Source organism: Populus euphratica, unplaced genomic scaffold, assembly GCF_000495115.2.
Source record: "Populus euphratica unplaced genomic scaffold, PopEup_1.0 scaffold57.1, whole genome shotgun sequence".
Taxonomy (NCBI): domain Eukaryota; kingdom Viridiplantae; phylum Streptophyta; class Magnoliopsida; order Malpighiales; family Salicaceae; genus Populus; species Populus euphratica.
The window spans coordinates 711,142-731,095 of NW_011499919.1; the positions used below are offsets into that span (position 1 = coordinate 711,142).

General features: G+C 31.6%; 3 protein-coding genes and 1 long non-coding RNA gene across 4 annotated transcripts; 3 read left to right on the forward strand and 1 right to left on the reverse strand.

The window, feature by feature from the left end:
• Nucleotides 1–870: 870 nt before the first annotated feature.
• LOC105134973 (nucleoporin protein Ndc1-Nup protein) lies at nucleotides 871–5,021 on the forward strand. The gene is made up of 4 exons (XM_011039617.1): nucleotides 871–1,495; nucleotides 2,377–2,601; nucleotides 3,570–3,953; nucleotides 4,329–5,021. The coding sequence occupies exons 1-4, from the start codon at nucleotides 974–976 to the stop codon at nucleotides 4,791–4,793; spliced, it is 1,596 nt and encodes a 531-aa protein (XP_011037919.1). The 5' UTR covers nucleotides 871–973; the 3' UTR covers nucleotides 4,794–5,021.
• LOC105134972 (uncharacterized) lies at nucleotides 1,513–2,368 on the reverse strand. Its single transcript, XR_844106.1, has 2 exons — nucleotides 2,044–2,368; nucleotides 1,513–2,006 (listed from the first exon to the last, which is right to left on the reverse strand). It is a non-coding gene; the product is annotated as an uncharacterized LOC105134972 (long non-coding RNA).
• A 1,814-nt stretch (nucleotides 5,022–6,835) lies between the features above and the next one.
• LOC105134974 (zinc finger CCCH domain-containing protein 14-like) lies at nucleotides 6,836–11,432 on the forward strand. Its single transcript, XM_011039618.1, has 3 exons — nucleotides 6,836–7,330; nucleotides 8,205–8,265; nucleotides 10,492–11,432. Exons 1-3 carry the CDS (start codon nucleotides 7,246–7,248, stop codon nucleotides 11,258–11,260), a joined length of 915 nt encoding a protein of 304 aa, XP_011037920.1. The 5' UTR covers nucleotides 6,836–7,245; the 3' UTR covers nucleotides 11,261–11,432.
• Nucleotides 11,433–16,963: 5,531 nt separating this feature from the next.
• On the forward strand, nucleotides 16,964–17,708 carry LOC105134975 (GATA transcription factor 29-like). The gene is made up of 2 exons (XM_011039619.1): nucleotides 16,964–17,354; nucleotides 17,489–17,708. The coding sequence occupies exons 1-2, from the start codon at nucleotides 16,971–16,973 to the stop codon at nucleotides 17,546–17,548; spliced, it is 444 nt and encodes a 147-aa protein (XP_011037921.1). The 5' UTR covers nucleotides 16,964–16,970; the 3' UTR covers nucleotides 17,549–17,708.
• The last annotated feature ends 2,246 nt before the right edge of the window (nucleotides 17,709–19,954 follow it).

Consider the following 19,954-nt stretch of genomic DNA (forward strand, 5'->3'; position numbering starts at 1 on the left):
TGCGATTTCCTAATCCTATTATTCATACATAACCACCAAAAAACAAACTTAAGTTTTCTCTTCGGTAATCTTAATGATGCACCTCTACATTAACCTCTCTGTATAATAATACATTGCTTTAAAGTTCAACCTCAATAAATCCAAAACTGTCAGGATTGAATTTTTTTTTTCCGGTTTTTATGAGGGTCCTAACTTTGGACACCAAAGCAAGGATTAATTAGGCCTAAAGCCCATCAACGAAAAACTATCTAGTAATTGGGGCGTACAATACATTGCTTTAAAGTTCAACCTTAATAAATCAACTGAGGAAAATAAGTTTTTCTAACCATTGAATTATAGGGTTTAGACTTCAAAAATGACATGAGTTCCTGATTTTTCATCAGCTCACAGATCATTAAGTTAATTTAAGTATTTTGTTTTTGTCTGAAATCACGTCATATCATTTTTTAAGAAAACATTCTTGGTTTTTATCTAATTATATTTGGACTGAATTTAACTAGGTATATTACTTAAATTTAGCTATGCCACCATTAAAATCAATTAAAATTATAATTTGATTTAAATAAATTTTTAAATCATTAGTTTATCAAATCAACTCATCATATTAGACCGTGTTTATACCTATGTATCGGATCATCCTTGTAAGCTTTGACTCGCATGGAAAGCAAGTATGTTCTTCGATTCAAAATCCAAGGAAATAACTGTCAGGATTGAGTTTTTTTTTGGTTTTTATGACTGTCCTAACTTCGGACACCAAAGTAAGGATTAATTAGTCCTAAAGCCCATGAACGAAAAACTATCTAGTAATTGGGGCGTAGCTTCAACAAAACGCAACCCAAAATAAAAAGCCCTCCTTCAAGGCCCTTTTCCGTGTTCCACTAGAGCTGACATTCCCGCTTCTTCCACTCTTCTCTAGACTAGCCCCCTCCCCCTCCCTTTTCTTCTCCTCCAATCCATCACAAAGCAAGAAAAAATGTCTCCGCCGCCTGAACTGGTGTCGAAAAACAGATTCTTAGGGTTTCTAATTTGGCAAACCTTCACTTCGACCACCATTTACTTACTCACAAAACTCTTCCTCCTCGCCTTTTTTACCACTCCCAAATTTTCACCATCCCAACTATGTTTTTCACTTCTCAAGTTTTTAACTTTTGCCTTCTCTAACCTCCTCTTCTCCTCTTCTCTCTCTATCCTCTCCTCTCCACAATCTCTTCCCTACGCCTCTCCTCTCCAGCTCGCCGCCGGTCTCGTCCGCTTTGCTTTTGTGTCGTCACCGGTGGAGCCTGAGTTTCGCCGTCGTGCGTTGGTTTCGGCGAGATTTGTGGTGTTTGTGGTGGTTGCTGGGATATCTGGGGCTTTGTCAGTGGTGTGTTTGTGTGGTTTTGATGGGTTTGAGTTGATTGCGAGGTTAGGATTTAGGGGTTTTGTGTTTGGGGTTTTGTATGGGTTGTTTGATGTTTATAAAAAAAGATGGGTTTTGGAGTTTCCGATCATTCAGGTCAGTGACTGTAGCTATTTTTTTTTTGCTATGTTTGTTTTGTTGATAAAGTTTTGATCTTAGTATTTGAAGTGGATTGTTATTGAAAATGAGATACGGGTTCTTGATAATGTGGAAGATAAATGCAAGTGAGTGTGACATTTTGTTAATATCTGTAGTTTTTCTTGAAGATTTTTATGCTGGGTTGGTTGTTAATGTGATGTTTTGTTTACAAAGTTGTATTCTTGATGCTTTTATTGGATTGTTATTGAAAGTGGATTGTGGGGTTTTGATGATGCGAAAGACCCATGTAAGAATATGGGCTCTTGATAATGTGGAAGATCAATGCAAGTGAGTGTGGCGTTTTGTTAATTTCTGTAGTTTGTTTTGAAGATTCTTATGGTGGGTTGTTTTTTAATGTGATGTTTTGCTTATAAAGTTGTGTTCTTGATTTTTTTTTTTAGGATTGTTATTGAAAATGGATTGGTGGGTTTTTGATGCGAAAGACCTATGTAAGAATAGTGACTGTAATGTGTGTGTTGTTCTTGATAGAAGTTGTGTTTAGTAATTATAAGGTTGAAGTATGTTATTGAGACTGAGGTTTGGGCTTTTGATATTTGATTTGAGTACTTGTATAGGATTGATGAATGTAAAGGGTAAGATTTTGTTAGCTGTTTTCAGAAACTTATTTTGTGTCACTTACGGAAGCAAGTTACAATTTTCACTTTGAGAGTGCTTACAAGTGTGTTTTCATAAAAATGATGAGTTCTGGATTTTCTAATTATTCAAGCGAGATTTGGTTGTTGTTTAATTGGTTGTTTTTTGTGATAATCTATTGGTGGCATTTTCTCTTTTAGTTATGGGATTTGTGATTGCTAATTTTTTGTTGGCATTGTGGACAGCGTCCTCTTTTCTACAGCTTCAAGATGGGACTTCCTTTGGCTATTAAACGAGCTTTAAAGCTTTCAAATGTGGCTTACCTTTTCTTAGCTGTGCTGCAAGTGTTTCTTCCAGAGCAATTTAAGAGTGTAGGGACCATGGGGCAGTTCATCACTGAGCAGATCATTCTGTATATTGGGAGCTTTTCTGTAGTTTTCTGTTGGGAATTGAGTCACCATTTACATCAGGTAAGTATAAATGCCCTTATTGTTTTTATGTCATCTGTTTTAAAAAAACCATTACAGATAACTTGACTTGAACAAGTCCATGAATCAAAAAGCCACATGACTTTGGCTTTCAAGCTTTATAATCATCACTCTGAGCTATCTGATGTCTATTTGTATATCTTTCTTTACTGGTAAAAAACTGTTTATTTATATATATGTATGTGTGTGTGTGTGTGTGTGTCCAGCACTTCGATGCATTGGAGAAAATTTAACTGAATGTCCAACCATATTTTTCTTGCCTGGACAGTTAAAGAACAAAATAATGATAATTTTTTTTCTTTTTTTTCTTTTCTTGGGGAAGGTAAAAGAACACAATAAATGATAAACATCTTGGATTTCCAATGACACTAGTACAGGTTTGAGTATTTATTTCCAATGACACTAGTACAGGTTTGAGTTTTCAGAGCAGCCATTGAATCATTCATCTGTCTTCAGATGCGTCCTCTGAATATCCTACTTCAATGAGAGAATAACTCTTTAATGGTCCTATCAATCTAAACAGAACATAAAATAGCAAACCTTTGTATCAGTAGTGATTGCCACTCATTGATCCTTCTTCAAGCTGCCTGGATTTTTATCCTTTTGTTTTTTAATCTTTATGGATCAGATTAGAAATATTCTTGCAATAGGGCACCATATGGAATGATGTTTTCATCTTATTATTTATTTCAGTCTGCTGCATGTGTAGCATGCACGACTTCCTTTTCTGGTTACCGCTTCCTAACATTTCTTACTTCTTCAATTGTAAGAATCCTCTCACTGTTTCATACCTGCAATGAAAATAACTTTGCAGATGGCAATGTGTTTGTGTTATGGTGTGTTGCTTGGTCTGAATCATGGTGCAGTAGGTTTTGTGTAGATAATTAGCCACAATTGTCTTATCTTCTCCCAAACCCTACTTCTTTTGACACCCTGTTGTTACTGTGAAGGTGCTACACACAAAAAGGTTCTTATTTGCACCGCCAAAAGGTTCTGCTGCAGCAGAGACAAATCCCAGCGAGCCTCTCCTTGCAGCCCTTGAGGAGAGCATTCCAGATTCCCTTCCACAGTATCTTGCATATCTTGATCTGTGTATGGTTTGTGAGAATAATGTAGATACTTGGCGCCGAGCTGCATTTTTTGAAGAAACTGGTGAAACTTACAAAAGAGTTGTTGCTGCATGCTTGAGACCTTTGGAACAGCTTGCATCTAACTTGAGTGAAGGCTTGGAAGGTTGTTTTGTTGACAAGGCACACCAACTATCCAATCAATTGCAGTCGCCAACTGACTCTCAACTGGATTCAAGGCACTGTGAACCACTAAACAACTTCCAGGTATGGAACATTGTTGCTGATGACATTGAAATATTCTGCTTTTTGAATGTTTGTTGTGGTTATTTTACAGTTATTATATCGTAAACAAATCACTGTTACAGATGATGTTGTCAATGTTTTAGTATATCAATATTCTTGTTGGTAAGCTAATATCTCTGTTTGATGCAGCAAAACCAATGCATCTGATACATTCAAATAGAGTTCAAAATTGATTTCAAAATCACACTATAGATTTTGTTTTTGAGTATCTTATTGATGGAAGAAATCTCTTCTACTGCAGGTGGCCTGTGACTGAAAATTTTGCCACCATATGTAAAAATTATTTTACCAGTGTGAATTCGTAGACAATTAAATAATTGTTTTCAATTCCTGCAGAAGTATGCATGGTGTGCCAGGGCAGTTGCCTCCTTGACTGCATGGTCGCACGAAGAGGACAGATTTGGGGTTGCACAACTCACTGGTAGCAATGCTGCTGTTACCTCAACACTTATCTCTAGCCTGCTCGCTGTGGAAGCTTTCATGGGGAAGAAGACAAGCTTGCAACCCCAACACTTGATGGGGCCAGCTGCTATTAAATGGAATACTCCAAACACAGGAAGAAGAGATGTTGTGACAACGAAAAAACAAGGTGGTCCTCTACATGCAAAAGCTTATGCCATGGCTGATGTGCTAAGGACCTCAGTCTACAGCATTGTGTCTACTTTCCACGATGAGATGTTCACAAGTAACAAAGCAGGTCTTCTTGAGAAGGATTGGGTTATTAAAAGCAAGCCCCTTTTCGGAAGCTATGAGCTGCTTGTTCAGAAATTGCATCATTTCCTGGATTTTCGAGCTAACTAGCTACTTGTTTTCCGGTAATCGGCATTATCCTCATAATCCCCATTCCTCTAGTCATTAGAGGAAACAGCTTCAAGGAGACAAGCTTGTTTGTTCGCCTGGATCTATTCACAAAGCTTTAACAGGTAATTTCAATTTTGCTTTGGAGGATAACTGAAAGTGTAGCTATGAAATCACGCTGTATTGTTGAAAAACCTCTCAAGAATCAATCGTATTTTACTGAGTTGAGTTGCAAAATGATTTGAATCAAATGGTAGGGATATAATGGCTACTGGGTTTTGATACAAATAGGGCACAAGGATAAATGTGACCTCTGAAGGACAACTGTTAGAACAAATTTTCACAAAATGCTTTGAACATCTGACAATTTTCTGGACACTCCGTGTTAGATACATTTTGCTGTACATTGCACCTTATTGTTCTGACACACGGATGCTCAGATGTTCTCTACTCTTCCTGTCATAGTGAAATCATCCCAAGATTCCTTGAAAAATTTGCTGTAGACATTAACACAAGTTCTTTCTATTCAGTTGCTGTAGAATTTCAACCATAGTTTGATGTTCAAACTACCTTGAATTTCAACCATAGTTTGATGTTCAAACTTTAGACTCGACTTGAGATATCTGTAGTTAACATGGAGAGCCTTCGCAAACAACACGAGTTAGTGGTCTTCGATATTATTTTCACGATTTCTTCGATATTATTTAGGACTCTCCAAATTAAAATTCGACATGAGCTTTCTCCCCCATTTGATAATGCTTAATCATCTATATCATGGTTTTTATATTCGGTTTGAGATTGATCTGGAAGAGGATTCAGGTTATTTGGGTTGCTGGATCTAAAACACCAAGACTGAGTTTGACTTGTGAAGTATCTTAAATTTAATTAGTTATTTACTTGTTTGAGAATGAGATTGGATGTTTTTTAAAGTATTTTTTATTTAAAAATATATATATATATATTTTTATTTTTTAAAAATTATTTTTTAGATTAGTACATTAAAATAATTTAAAAACATTAAAAATATATTAATTTAAAAAAAAATTAAATTTTTTAAAAAGTGTTTTTCAAATACAGTTGATTGTTGATTATTTGAGTTTGGTTGGCTCAATATAAAAAATAATTTTATTTAAGTTAAAATTAAGACAGATATTGTTTCACTGTACATCATGTAGGTTTGTTTTTCATGTCAAATGTGTATCTTAATTTAAGACAAAATTATAAAGGAGTCAATGATTCATTTAATATCTTATTTCAAAGGAATTTAGATTGGCCAGGTACACATTTCACGTTCCAAGTTTTTAAAAAATGCAACTAATATACAACTTGCTATAAGGGCCATAATTAAGCCCAATATCAAATAGTTCTTTTCATGTGAAACAGTAACACTCGACTCCTTTTTTAACACTTGACTCCTGTTTTTTGGGATGGATAGGGATGACCAGTAAATATCTGAGTATTTTACTTAATAAATAAATAATAGGGTATAATAGATAGGGATGACCAATAAATATCTGAGTATTTTACTTAATAAATAAATAATAGGGTATAAATATCAATAACTCAACGCATATTTACCTGTTGCCATCCATACTTATTGCAATAGACACTTATACACATATAATACATAGATTTATTTACTCATCAATCATACATTTTGATTGTATTAGACTACTTCTTGTAGCCTTAAAATAAAAAAATAATATATTTAATCTTTATGTTTTTTAATTTATTTATAAGTTAGCACTTCTATTCATGTTCTAATCTAATTTATTTACAGGTCATTTAATACAAGCTATGCTTATGTCTTTTCTATCTATTTTTTTTTTAAAAACTCCAAACAACCCTTAATTTCTTTTTAAATTGTGAAAAACAGAGTAAAGAAAAAAAAATAGTTAAGGGGACAACCATAAGGCATTTAAAAAAATTTACTAAACAGAGAAAGTTTAAACTATTAAATTATTTTTAATATTATAAGGGCTAAAAAATTATTTTAAACAAGCTCCAGGGATCAAGTTTTTAATAAACTCTTGGTTGTATTTTATCATGACGATAGAAAAGGAGTACACGTGAGCAGGTCATCACAAATTTCTAACATCACCTCACGCACGCGCGCATCACGTGCGCCTCTCCTCTCTTCTCATTCAAATTTCTAAAAAAAGAAATAAACCCCATTTAAACCTAATTTTCGATTCCGCTTTTTTTGGTTTTCGTTTTTTTTTTTTTAATTTTCTCATTTATTTCCCTTTGAAGTCCCTCCCACCCCCGCTCTTTCCTTCTCTTCTTCGAAACCCTAGATTTCGCAATTTCCCTCTCTCTCTAGGGTTTCTCTCTCATTCCTATCCTCTTCTCACTTTTTTCTCTCATATTTCTCCTTCCTTCGTTGCTTACCGAGCGAGTTGGATTAGTGGTAGTTTAGTTAGTGAATTGCTGGATCTGAAAATTACTTAAGAGAATGGAATTTGGCGGCGGTCACCGGAAGAGAAACAGAAACGACGCTGCTTTTAATGGCAATGGTGGCCACAAAAAGAACAGACAAGGTAAGGTTTCACTTTCAATCCTATATTTGGTAGAGTTGGTGCTTATTTAGTTAGGGTACTAAGGAGCTGCGCAGAGTTTACTAAACAGTTAATGACGCAGAATTAAATGAAAAATAAAAAATATGCTGCTAAAATGAACGAAATTTGTAGTTAAATTGAGTGTGCTAATACTGTTTTTGGGCTACTTTCTGAGGGGAATTAAGAGTTCAATTCTGAAAAAAGCTTATTTTTTTTGTGTTTTTAGGTTAATTTTATATAGTTTTAAATTTCTAGTGGAGTTTTTAACGTGGTTAGTGGTTTTTTTTTGGGAATTTAATAGGTGGCTGCTTATGTTTGTGTTATTATTGTTACTTTTTGATTGCTCTGATTGTTGTTCCAGTACTTTGATATGTGAATTTGCTCGGAATTCCTTTTTTTCCCATGAAATTGCTCAAAAGAAGAAAAGTAAAATGTGGGGTTGAAATCTTTTTGCAACTGAAGATTTTATTTATTTATTCTGGTTTTTTCAATGGGTAATTAAAAGCTTAAAAAGACAAGATTTTAGACTGTCTTCTCGCTTTATTGTCTTCCTAGGGTGGGAAATTAAAAAAAGAAAAGAAAAGAGTGATAGAAATGTTTTGGGTGTTTTTTGGTTTTGAAAACTGCTATTGGATTTTTTTTTGTACTTGAATATTTAATGGGGCCAAAGAACTTATCCATTTCGATAATATTTCAATAAAATTTCACTTGTTTGCATTGTTTGTTTCATATAAAATCATCATGTTATTGATGGCAATCAGAAAGAGTAACATGATGGGAGAGTTTCATAAAGTTTGAAGGTTAATAAATAACTGAAATCTTAACTGAGAGAAATTAATTAATTTTGGTGCAACAGAAATGGAGTCCTTTTCAACTGGTATAGGAAGCAAATCGAAGCCATGCACAAAGTTTTTCAGGTTCAAATCTTAACCTATCTAAAATAAATAGTCGAAATGCTGCTACATCTATTTGTAATCTGTACAAATTGTAAAATAAGCTCGCTTACACACTTTCTTTTTAGTTTCAGTTTGAAATTAGTGTGATTTGGACTAATGAATTGGAAAGTTAAAGTTGTGGTACAGGTTTTCCTCTAATCATGATAACCAAGACAATTGAACAGAAACGGTTGATTTCAGAGAGTACTTTTGGATAACTACTTGCTCGGACATAGTAAACTGAAAGAAGTTTTACAGGATGCAAAACTTGCCCTCCTTATAATGGCCACTTATAATTCGCTCTAATCTTTGCAAGTAAAAGGCATCATACATTGATGAGTAGTTTGCAACTGGCTCATATAACCTGAAACAGGCTTCACATGACAGTTGAACATGAGTGTAATTCCATGTATTATACACTCGATCATTGTTTTGCGGCTTCTTTGATTTTTGTTTGTTGTGTCAATTTTCTTTCAAAGTTCTGTATGCTCATTACATTATTGATGAATGCAACAATCACAGTACAATGATTATTTTGCCCTTTACATGCCTCCTTGTCAAAATAAAAAATTTCTTGGGATGAAATAATCTTTTAATCTTAGCTCTGTTTTGTGTTCTTTAAAATGTTTTCATTGCATTTCAATTGTCTTCTGTTAGAAAATAGCAACCAGATTTTTTTATTTCATTTGCCACATTTTGAAAGATTTTTTTTTTTTGTTTTTTGACAGCATCTGATCCATTGATTTCAGTATGTTATTCTGATGAACTTGATTAAATGAATTTGGGAAAGGAGAAATATGGAAAGATTGGTGGTGGTGAAAATATTTCAACATTTTTAATTGTTTCACAGTTATTTTAGTTGGGGTGGGGGGGTGTTAAGGGGGATGGTATGGCATTGAGATAAGTGGGAGCACACGTGAGAGTTGATTTACAATTAGCATGATGTGGTTCTAGTTGCAATGAGTAGGAAATTCTAGATTTGGAGGATTCAAGTTATGGTGCTTTTAGTTTTAGGGGTTGATGCAATATTGATTTCTGTTGCTGTAAATGCATCTGATAGGGCCACAGATTTGTGATTTTTTAGTTTTAATGCTACTAGGCACAATGATTTGTTCTTTTAATTTGAGATATTTGTTCATTTTGTGATAGGTCTTTTGGTTTTTCAACTCTTTAGTTGTGCTGTACCTTTTCTTTCTCATATTCTCAAGCCATTGATGTGTTCTATCATTCTGTGAGATGTTGTGTTTTCTCATGATAACAAATATTGCATTTTGTTTTAACTAGCTGTTTTTTTCCTGTGATAAGGGTAATGTTGTTGACAATTGATGTTAACTTCTGTGTTTGTGTTCGATAAATTTTTCTACTCGCTTCTTTTGAGGTCTTCCCTAACTATCCGTGTTTTGAATTAGATTTGTAATTTTGCTTTCCAAATTTGCAAACACATTGTCATTTGTTTTTATTTTTTTATAGAGATCAGTTAATCTGCCTCACCTACCTGGCTGCAATGCTCCTGGTGCTGCTTGGCGCTTTGTTTGTTTTATTTTTATTTTTTTATGCTTCACTGCTTGATTTGGTTGCCTGAGATAATTTTTTATTGAGGATTAATGATTGGATTGGTGAAATATATTCTCTTTTAAGGTGGTGATTTGTTTATTCAACTTTTAACTGTGTTTCTGAAAAAAAAATATATGATGAATATATTTTCGTCATGCAAGTTTTGGTTAATTCATTATTTTTCTGTGTTAATTAAATTGGAATATGTTCTAGATTTTAGTGGCATCAATGGAATGTCAATGAGTCAGTGGATTTGGATACCTTTTTCCGAATGCACAGCAACTTTTTCCTTGGTGCATCAGAACAGTCTTTGTTAAATGAAATCTGGTTGCTCGCTTTTATGCACATTTCATTGACTAGTGGTGGCACTCTGCCATGACATTCATTACCTCTTGCTGTACTTCTGCTTGGTTATTGTGCTGTAGAGATCTTTGCACAAGCTAATCATTATGTCAGTTCTCATTGTTGATTTGTTCTATGCTGCCCCCTCCCTCTTAAAAATAATTGTGCGCCTGTTTTGAATTTGAGTCTTGACATCTAATTTAATTCTTTTACTACACTTAATTTGGTAATTGTAACTTTGTAATTAAATACCCTTGGTCTGCAGAAAAAGTTTTCATTTTCTGGTCGTTTTTCTATGCTTCTGTTTTGCAGTACTTCTGGATGTCCATTTGGTGAGGGATGCCATTTCTTGCATTATGTTCCTGGTGGCTTTAAAGCTGTGTCTCAGATGCTTAATGTTGGTGGCAGCCCAGCTCTTCCACCAGCATCCAGAAATCAAGGTGTCCCAACCCTTTCTTATCAAGATCGCTCTTCTCCTCCATCTGTGAAATCCCGTTTGTGCAATAAATACAACACAGTTGAAGGTTGCAAGTTTGGTGATAAATGCCACTTTGCCCATGGTGAGTGGGAGCTTGGGAAGGCTTCTGCTGCTCCATCATATGAGGATCCTCGTGCCATGGGGCCAATTCCAGGCAGGATGAGCAGACACATGGAGCATCCACACCAAGGTCATGGTGCTGCAGCCAGCTTTGGGTCCTCTGCAACTACTAAGATCAGTATTGATGCATCACTGGCTGGAGCCATCATTGGAAAAAACGGTGTTAACTCGAAGCATATTTGTCGTGTTACTGGAGCCAAGCTTTCCATAAGGGATCATGAGGCAGACCCTAAAAAGAGGAGCATAGAGCTTGAGGGTTCATTTGATCAGATCAGTCAAGCAAGTGACATGGTTCGGCAGCTTATTTCAAATGTCGGTCAAGCCTCTGGACCTCCCATAAAAAACCAAGTGATGCACTCTTCTGGTGGATCAAACAACTTCAAGACCAAGATCTGTGAGAACTTCAACAAAGGATCTTGCACTTTTGGTGATAGGTGCCATTTTGCGCATGGTGCTGAGGAATTGCGCAAGTCGGGAATGTGACCTCCCATTTGCCACCTTGTCTCTTTCTTCTTCTTCCTGTGTTAGGACATACTCTTGTTATAGCCTTTGCTTATTTGGCGTGGTTATTGAGTATTTTGGGATTCAAAGATTGACAAATGCCATCTCTAGGTTTTTCTGTCCGCAATTTTATTTATCTTTTCGTTCCAATGTTTGTTGGTTGGTCTGCTATTGTTATGGAAGTCTCGGACAATGCTTGCCAGGTTGAACTAGGTTTTCTTTGTGGGACACATGGTTTACCTCAATCGCTTAAACTTGGTCTTGCTAGGCTAATAAATGTTTGCTTAAATTAAATTGATTTTGGGATGAAATTAAGGTTAAAAGGAAGCTGGAGGATGAGGACACCCATCGTCTATTATTTCCAGCAAGTGTATACCAGCTTCTCGGCGCCTGGCACATTCTGGTTTGAACATCACCCTATGATAATAGCTGTCAGATCTGGTCTTGCTACTGATTCAAATTATAGGGTTAATTACAAATCTCATTTCTCATCATATTAAGAATTTTAATATAAAGCAGCAATGACTCTTAACTTTTAATCTTAAATGGTCGTTACCTGAAGAGTACGTTAATGAATTAATATAAAGCTATTGTTTCAATTTTAGTCTTGTTAGGCAAAAACTGGCATAGAACATCTTTCAAGGAAAATTTCTCATGCGTTGCTGCTCATGGAGTTGTTTTTTTTTATAAAGAAAATGCTAGCTAGTGATGGAAAATCATCATAAAGAAACACAACAAAAGCAGCAAAGGCAGATATTCAGAAAAGACTAGAAAATTGTCCAAGAAAATTAAGAGTATTTGTTGTAACTCAATCTTTGACCTTTATTTTTGCACACGTTTCAAAAAAAAAATATGGGTGTTTTTTTTAGTAATTTTAGTTAATTTCATTATTTCCTTTAATTATTTTTATTTTAATATACTTTCAAAAAATTGGGTTACAACGTATTTACAAATAATCTAGAAAAAATGTTTATACATAGAATTGGAAACTTAGATATTTTTTTTCTTTTATGGATTTTTTTCAAATTGTTTTTCCTTTTCTAGATTTTTTTATCTTAAAGTTAGAAGTGTATATAAAAGGTCAGTGTTCATACCAAAAATATCTTGATTTTAGTGCTTGATTAAGTGTGTGTTTAAAATTGAGATAGCTTTTGTGATGGTAATTTAAAAAATTAATTTTTTAAAACAGCTATAAATTATAATATTTTCTTAATCAAGGTCCAACAAAAAGTTTTTAGTGGGATTGAAAATAAACTACGTAATTGTTTTATTAACCAAACATAATTGAACTTGTGGTTGAGGCAACCTCAAAAATAGAAATAGACGGACTCTAAATAAATATTGACTATTAAGATTTTAATTATTCAAGTATTATTTTAAAGTTTTGATTAAAAAAATTATAGATCATAGTTTATTGAATATATATGAATGCATTCCAATCTCAAAATTGGAGACATGGTTCACATTTTTATCACTCCTCAAGTTTTTATTATTGCAAACCAAGTTTATTATATTTTTCTGTCTTGTTTAGACTATTTTTGAAGGATTTCTGTTAGTTAAAAGGGTATCATTTTCCGTTTACTTTAATAAGATAAACTACATGAGGTTTGGTAGAAATTTACAAAAAATAAAAATAAAAATTCTAGTTGCCAAATATTATATGAAAAAGGAAAATTTAGTTGCCCAAACAAGAAAAAAATAAATCTTGAAAATAAATATTTTTGTGAGGAAAATACTTGGCATATCATCATCTCTATCACTCACTTTGTTGTCTCTCATCAAGTAATTAATAATGTTAACCTAATTTACTATAATTTTCCTTTTCTTGTTTAGGAAAGTGTTTTGTGTACGTGTGTGTGTATAAATAATAATATATTAATAAAACACTTTAAAATATAATATTATTAGACAATAATAAATTAATACTAATATATTTATATAGGAAATAATATATTAGGATATATTAAGTATAAAAGTACATTAATTTTATTTTTTAGTACATATAATACTTTAATTTAGATAATATTGCTAGAAAATACATTTGAATGCAAAACATGTTATATTATACAATAATCATACATAAATTGTGTTTTAAAATTAGAATACCAAATAATCTTCAATGTTCTCCAAACACCAGAAAACAGTTTTATGTTTATAATATTATATTTAAAATATTTATATTATATGTACAATTACATTTTATAAAATAAATTATATATAACTATATAAATAAAAAAATGAGTTGTTAAAAGATTTTGATATTATTATTTTTTATAAAAAAATAATATAAAATTATCTTTTTATAACTAAGCATCATTTAACGGCTTAATTTCTTTTTAAGAAAATTCTTTTACACTAAGGAAGATAAAACTTGAACCATTATCTCGTAGATCTTCGTTAAATATGCTATATCTATCCTTGTCTTGCTTTGGAAAATTGTGCTGTTTCTTAAACATATGAGGTAATCAAACCTGATTAGATGGATTAGAAACGTGATTATGAATTAATTGTTGTTAATTTGCTAGATAAACATGAATGGATTAATAATATTCCTAATTAATCTAGCTAGGCCTAGTGGTTGTGTTGTCCTTTTACTAGAATATCCTTGTAGCCATTCACAAAGAGAGACATATTCCAGATATAGTTTCCAAAAGAAGAAGAAAAATAACGAAGTCTAGATTAAAGATGTTACAAGAACCTTGGTTTTCAATGAAATTACGCCCTTAATATTGACATTTTTGGACCAATATCACAAAGTTTATTAATTATATATTGATTCAATCATGGGAGTAATGATTTAGTAACTTGGGCGCATGACAAAATTATATTTTTCCTATTTTAGGTCTTTAGATTATGCGCAGAAGAAATTAAAGGAGAATCTCGATTATTTCTTTACTCGATATTAATATATAAAAATGAGTACTGTTATATAATTTTTTTTAATGAATATATATGAAAGCAATACATACTTTTATTTTTATTTTCTGGACAAGTCTTTGCTTGTCCCTTCATTTTTCTGAACCTCGAGATTATTTTACTTGAATTCAGGAATATTTAATTAATAATAACCTCTTAATGTTAATAATTCTGGCATTCCATGCCCATGAGGAAAATACCTGGCCTGTCATCATCCCTACCACTCACATTCTTGTCTCCCCTCGAGCAATTAATAATGGTAGACAAAGTTTACTATGTTTTTCTTTGTCTTGTTGGGGAAAGTTCTCCACTAGTTAAACATCTGGGGTGCTCCTACCTTATGAATTTAAATTACAAACGTTCATTAATTAATTAATGGTCCAAATCCAGGTCTTGTTAAATAAAATAAATTAATAAACCATAAATAGTCATAGATCTTGGATCCTCACAAGATTTTTAGACCATCATAGGATTTATCCCCATTGGACGTACGTACGAGCTCGTTCATATTTATTTTTACATGTCATCTTCTGTTTTCATTTTTTATTTTGAATCAAGTAGATAAAGTAAGGTTGTAGAAGAAATTTGAACACTTTAAATATTTAATGAAAATAATTATAATTTTTAATTTAACTGATGAATCGTGGTTAAATTTTCGATTCAAGTGTGATGGAGAAATTTAAATTGGGCTTAAAAGAAGTTGATTTTAAATTTTAATTATTTGTATTGTTATTTATATATTTTAATAATCTTTCCTAGGTAGTTTTTGTTTTTAATTTTTTTTTCTATATGGGTTAGGTTGATTTTCATGTTATATAAACAATTGTTGAATGATTTTTCAAGTCAGTTTTATAAATTACTGAATTTCATAATAAATTAAACAATTTTTCTCTGTATCTAAAACTTGAGAACCCTTATTTTATATCTTTCACTATATCCTGCATCATATTTTATTGTTTTTCCTTTAATTTCCAACCTTCCATATATATATATATGTATATATATATATATGTATATTGATGTCCCTAAGCCCTATAAATGAGGCCCTAAAGAGTGCTGTTCACCTCACACCGCCAGTAAGCTAATAATAATCTTGCTTCCACTAGTTTGATACTTCTGCTAATTGTAAGTCTCCCTCTCCCTCTCCCTCTTACCATACTTTCTCTCAATGCTCTTTCTAGGAGTGCCTAGGTCCATATCAAAGGATTTGTGTGATTGATCTTGTAGTAATCTCCACTCCCCCTTCTCCAAACATATAATATAAGAATTGCTAATTTCTGTATGTAGAAATGATATTTCTTATTTGCCCAAATTTGTTATTGCAACTTCTTTTTTTTGTGCATAAAACCCACAAATGGGATTAATACGATCTTTTTATATGTATGGATATATGTGTAGGGTATTTATTTTGTTCATAACTCAAGTTCTTTTCTCTAATTATGAATTGTCGCATTTGGAGATTGGCTTTTGATCCTTTCAAGATTAGATCAAATTTAATTATATGCTTAAATGAATAAATTGAAATAATTTATTTTTGGTTGATAATTTTGCATGGACGTGGTTGTTTTTATTTACAGACAAAAAGACTTGGAACACTCATGGATTCTCTGCGATATTTCCATCAAGCAACGTCTGCCTCAAATATTGGTGGTTTCAATGACAAGAACAATGCAGGAAATATGGTGGATCTGAACCTGAAACTAGGTTTGGCAAATCATTATGAATTAAATCATCAAATAAAACTAAGTGATTTATTCAATATTCCAGTCCCCGTGACGACTCCTAGCCTTGCCACCTTCAACTTCAATGGCCCCAACACCAGTGATGAGGTATATATTTATCTCTAGTTAAATTTCTCATAAAAAAATATTGGGAAAAAAATCATATTCTCCCTTAATTAATTAGTTAACCTAAAAAAAGAAAAATCAGTTGACAAACAATATGATTAACTGTGTGGTATATATATAGTTAAAATGATGATCGATGTTTGATCTTAATTTCGATTATTAATTGATTTTTACAGCAAAGTAAACATAATTTTCTTTCATGATAATTTATTTATGAAAATCATCGTCAAATCACATCAATTATCTGTTTGTTTTTCAATGATATTTAAGAGTCGTCATTGTTTGAGCATAACTTGCAAGTTTCATATAAATTTTATTTCTACAAATATAAAAACTAAAAATATATAAGTAATATCCTAAAAAGCCATAAATGAATATGGAGAAAGATTACATAATCCTAGATTCTGATTAGTCAATTGGAACACACATAATTAAAAATGACGTTGCGAGTTAATTATACTATTTTTCAATATAGTTAATTTGTGCCAGAAAACCTACAGTTGTCCTTCTTTAAAATATGAATTTATAAATAATCATTAATGGAAGTTCGTAATTAGCTATAGCTTGAACGACAAATTTCTCATCATCTTGTGTTTTTTACTATAAATCACTACCGAAATGCTCGAAATATAAATTTTTGAAAATATAAATTAAATAAATTAAAGCCTTTAATTAATTATGAAAATCTGAACATAGATTGTTTTACAACACTCTATTTAACTGGGGCTGATCTTTAGGAAATCCTGATATAAAATTGTATTTTCTTGAATCACTCTCATTTTCATTTTGCGTTCACAAGTTTAATTATGTTGTAAAAATCTTCAAAAGACCAACAACAAAAATAATAATAATAATTGCCTTAACAGGAGATTAACCATGGACATGTTGATACATATCATTCTGGAACAATTTGTGATGAGGATAGCACGATGGTCGGAGGACCCCCTTCCTCCTCCCATGGATTGGGCAACGGGAGGCCCACCGTCCCATCTACACAGGAGACGGGGAGCCAACCCCATGCGATCAACTTGAATAATAATGTGTTGAACCCTCCTGCTGCTGCTGCTGATCAAAATAGTAGCTCCATGCTGGAAGTCGGTGGCTACTTCAACACCGATTTGCTTCCACCAGCTACCTTGAACAATTACATCCTCTTGGATTCCTCATCCAGGGACGCTGAGAGTGGAAAATCTCCGGGAACACACAAGTGCCGATGTGAAATATGTCACTTCCATCCTCGCAAAACATGCCTCAATCCTCTCTGCGGAACAAATAACACTCCTATGTGGCGCGGAGGTCCCCTCGGACCCAGGGTGACTCCTTTAATTTCCAAAAATTTACATTGCAAGCAATAAATTTTTTATTATTATCTGGTTATGTGTGTGTGTGTTCGAGTGGCAGTGCTGATGTTTTTCTTCTTCTTTTTTTTTTTTTTTCATTATTTAAGACTTTATGTAATGCTTGCGGCATAAGGTATAAGAGAGAAAAGGTTCGACGGAGGGCTTGAGAAGAAGCTGGTAAAGGGTCGAAGAAGCGGAGTAGCTGTTCTATAAAAAGGGCCTTTTGTTTTCGTATATTCTATGTAATAAAAGCCTCACGGCTCTTTTTATTTTCCAAAGCGCATGGTAGAACTAATATTAATAAATATATGATCAGTGATTTCTACCTTTTTCTCGTCTTAATAACTTAAGAAATTAGTCGGAACATATATAATATTCAAATTAAAAGTACAATATCATGACAATATAGCAGCATCAATTTTTTCATTAGAATAAATATAATTACTTCCACATTGTTTTAACGAAAATCATTTTCATCAAATAACAAATATCCCCTGTTTATTTTTCACATTCTTTTATGCAAATATATTATTGGTAGAGAATTACACGTTAACTATCCTCAAGTTTCATTTTCAAAAATTTAAAAGATTATATATATATATATATATATAATTTGTGTAAAAAAAAATTAGTTATCAATTATATAAGGTTATATATCATTAGCCACCAAGCATATTGATGTAATCTTTCCCACTATTCAGTGAAAAATACATCAAAACAGGCTGATTGACTTTAATTACTACAAATAAGTCATAATCTAATTAACGAGTTCTTTACATTACGATATCATGGAATAATAAAAAAACATGAAAACTAAAATATATATTTTTTAACATTTTTTGTCAAGCATTGTTAAGTGTTATAGAATTGGAGAAAAGACATAAAAGCTGAAAGGAAGAAGATGAAGAATTTATTCACTAGATTCATTTTAATTTCTATCGAAGAATCTTTTCAATTTAAAAAGTTTAAATTATAAAATGGTTTTATAATATCCAATGCTACATTATGCTTAATTTTATTAATTTATTTTAATAAAATACAAATAATAAAATTTAAACTTACAATCACTTAATTATTAAAGTTTTGATATCATATTAAATAATAATCTTAATAAAAGTGAAAAAAACATAAATTATTATATGAATCACTTAATTATTTAAGTTTTGATATCATATTAAATAATGATCTCAATACAAGTGAAAAAAACATAAATTATTATATGAAACTTCAAGAATGACTTTATAATACTCCAACACATTTAATTCCTAAGGATTAGACTGGAATCTCTTTGAATCATTGGAGTTAATATTGAGAAAATTTAAACTAAAAGAGCCAAAGCAAATTATTGATAAACTTGCAGAACATCAATATATAAATTTAAAAAAGAAGTGAGAAAGGTCATTTGACATTTTTTGGCCATGTGCAACTTCAACTTATGAACAAAAATATATGAGAGTGATTTCAGTGTTAGCAGCAAAGGAAAAGATAAGCTGAAAAGACTTACCTATGATGTGAAGCAGAACTTAAAATAAAAAATTTCATAATTAATAGCTCTAATTAAATATAACATATAAAAAATCTATGTTTAGATTTCAATATTAATTTAAGGTTGAGGATTTAGAAAATTTCCATTTTAACACGGGATTTTGATAGGTAATGTTATAAGAAATTTTATAATATTCAAATAAAAATATTTAATGATATCTTTTATTAGTTATTCAATTAAATTCATCTTAAATATATACAGAATAGGCACAAGAAAAAGAAAGACAACCCACGTGGAGATCTTAATACTTTTTATATATAGGTAATGGATTTGATTTTCTCCCCTTTTTTTGTTTATTTTTTAAAAAATAGATTTAGAAGAGTAACTAGCAAAATAGCATTAATTACTGTGTACTATAATTTTTTTCGTTACAATGATAAAAACAACAAGGATAGATTTATTTTTTCAGGATAATTATTTCCATAAACAACTAATTAAAAAATGATATTATTAAGAAAAATTACTGCACCTTTATCTGGCAAAAACTGTTTTAAACAATACCAATAATTTTGTCATATCGAGGTAACTTATTATTTCCATAAAAAACTAATTAGGAAAATCATATTTTTTTAAAAGAAAAATGAGTGCAAAAAACAGCCAAGTTACTTCTGGCTTTAGAAATTAATTCTAAAACACCACTTACATATTTATTAAAATTAATTCTACCACGCAATTAAAAAAATAAAAAAACTGCAGTGATATCACTATTTATTTTTGTATTTCAAAAATATTTTTTAAAAAAATTAAATATTTTTATTAATTTTAAATTAAATATTTTTAATATTTTTAAATTATTTTGATATATTTATATCAAAAATAATTTTTAAAAAATAAAAAAATTATTAACATATATTTTAACATGAAAACACTCACAACACTTCAAAAAAACCTATATGAGCGAACAGAGCAGAACAGCTACACAGCTAAGTTGCTTTTGACCTTCGAAATCGATCTCTTCTCGTCCAATTCTCATGTTGGTTCTATATATATATATATATATATATATATATATATATATAAAATATCA

Bases quoted from the DNA above. Each gene is read 5' to 3' on its own strand.
- LOC105134975 (XM_011039619.1), top strand. From the start codon at position 16,971: ATGGTCGGAGGACCCCCTTCCTCCTCCCATGGATTGGGCAACGGGAGG. The intron at 17,355-17,488 runs GTGACTCCTTTA...TCATTATTTAAG, and splicing joins GAGGTCCCCTCGGACCCAGG to ACTTTATGTAATGCTTGCGG.
- LOC105134973 (XM_011039617.1), top strand. From the start codon at position 974: ATGTCTCCGCCGCCTGAACTGGTGTCGAAAAACAGATTCTTAGGGTTT. The intron at 2,602-3,569 runs GTAAGTATAAAT...GTTACTGTGAAG, and splicing joins TGAGTCACCATTTACATCAG to GTGCTACACACAAAAAGGTT. The intron at 3,954-4,328 runs GTATGGAACATT...CAATTCCTGCAG, and splicing joins AACCACTAAACAACTTCCAG to AAGTATGCATGGTGTGCCAG.
- LOC105134974 (XM_011039618.1), top strand. From the start codon at position 7,246: ATGGAATTTGGCGGCGGTCACCGGAAGAGAAACAGAAACGACGCTGCT. The intron at 7,331-8,204 runs GTAAGGTTTCAC...TTGGTGCAACAG, and splicing joins CCACAAAAAGAACAGACAAG to AAATGGAGTCCTTTTCAACT. The intron at 8,266-10,491 runs GTTCAAATCTTA...TCTGTTTTGCAG, and splicing joins CCATGCACAAAGTTTTTCAG to TACTTCTGGATGTCCATTTG.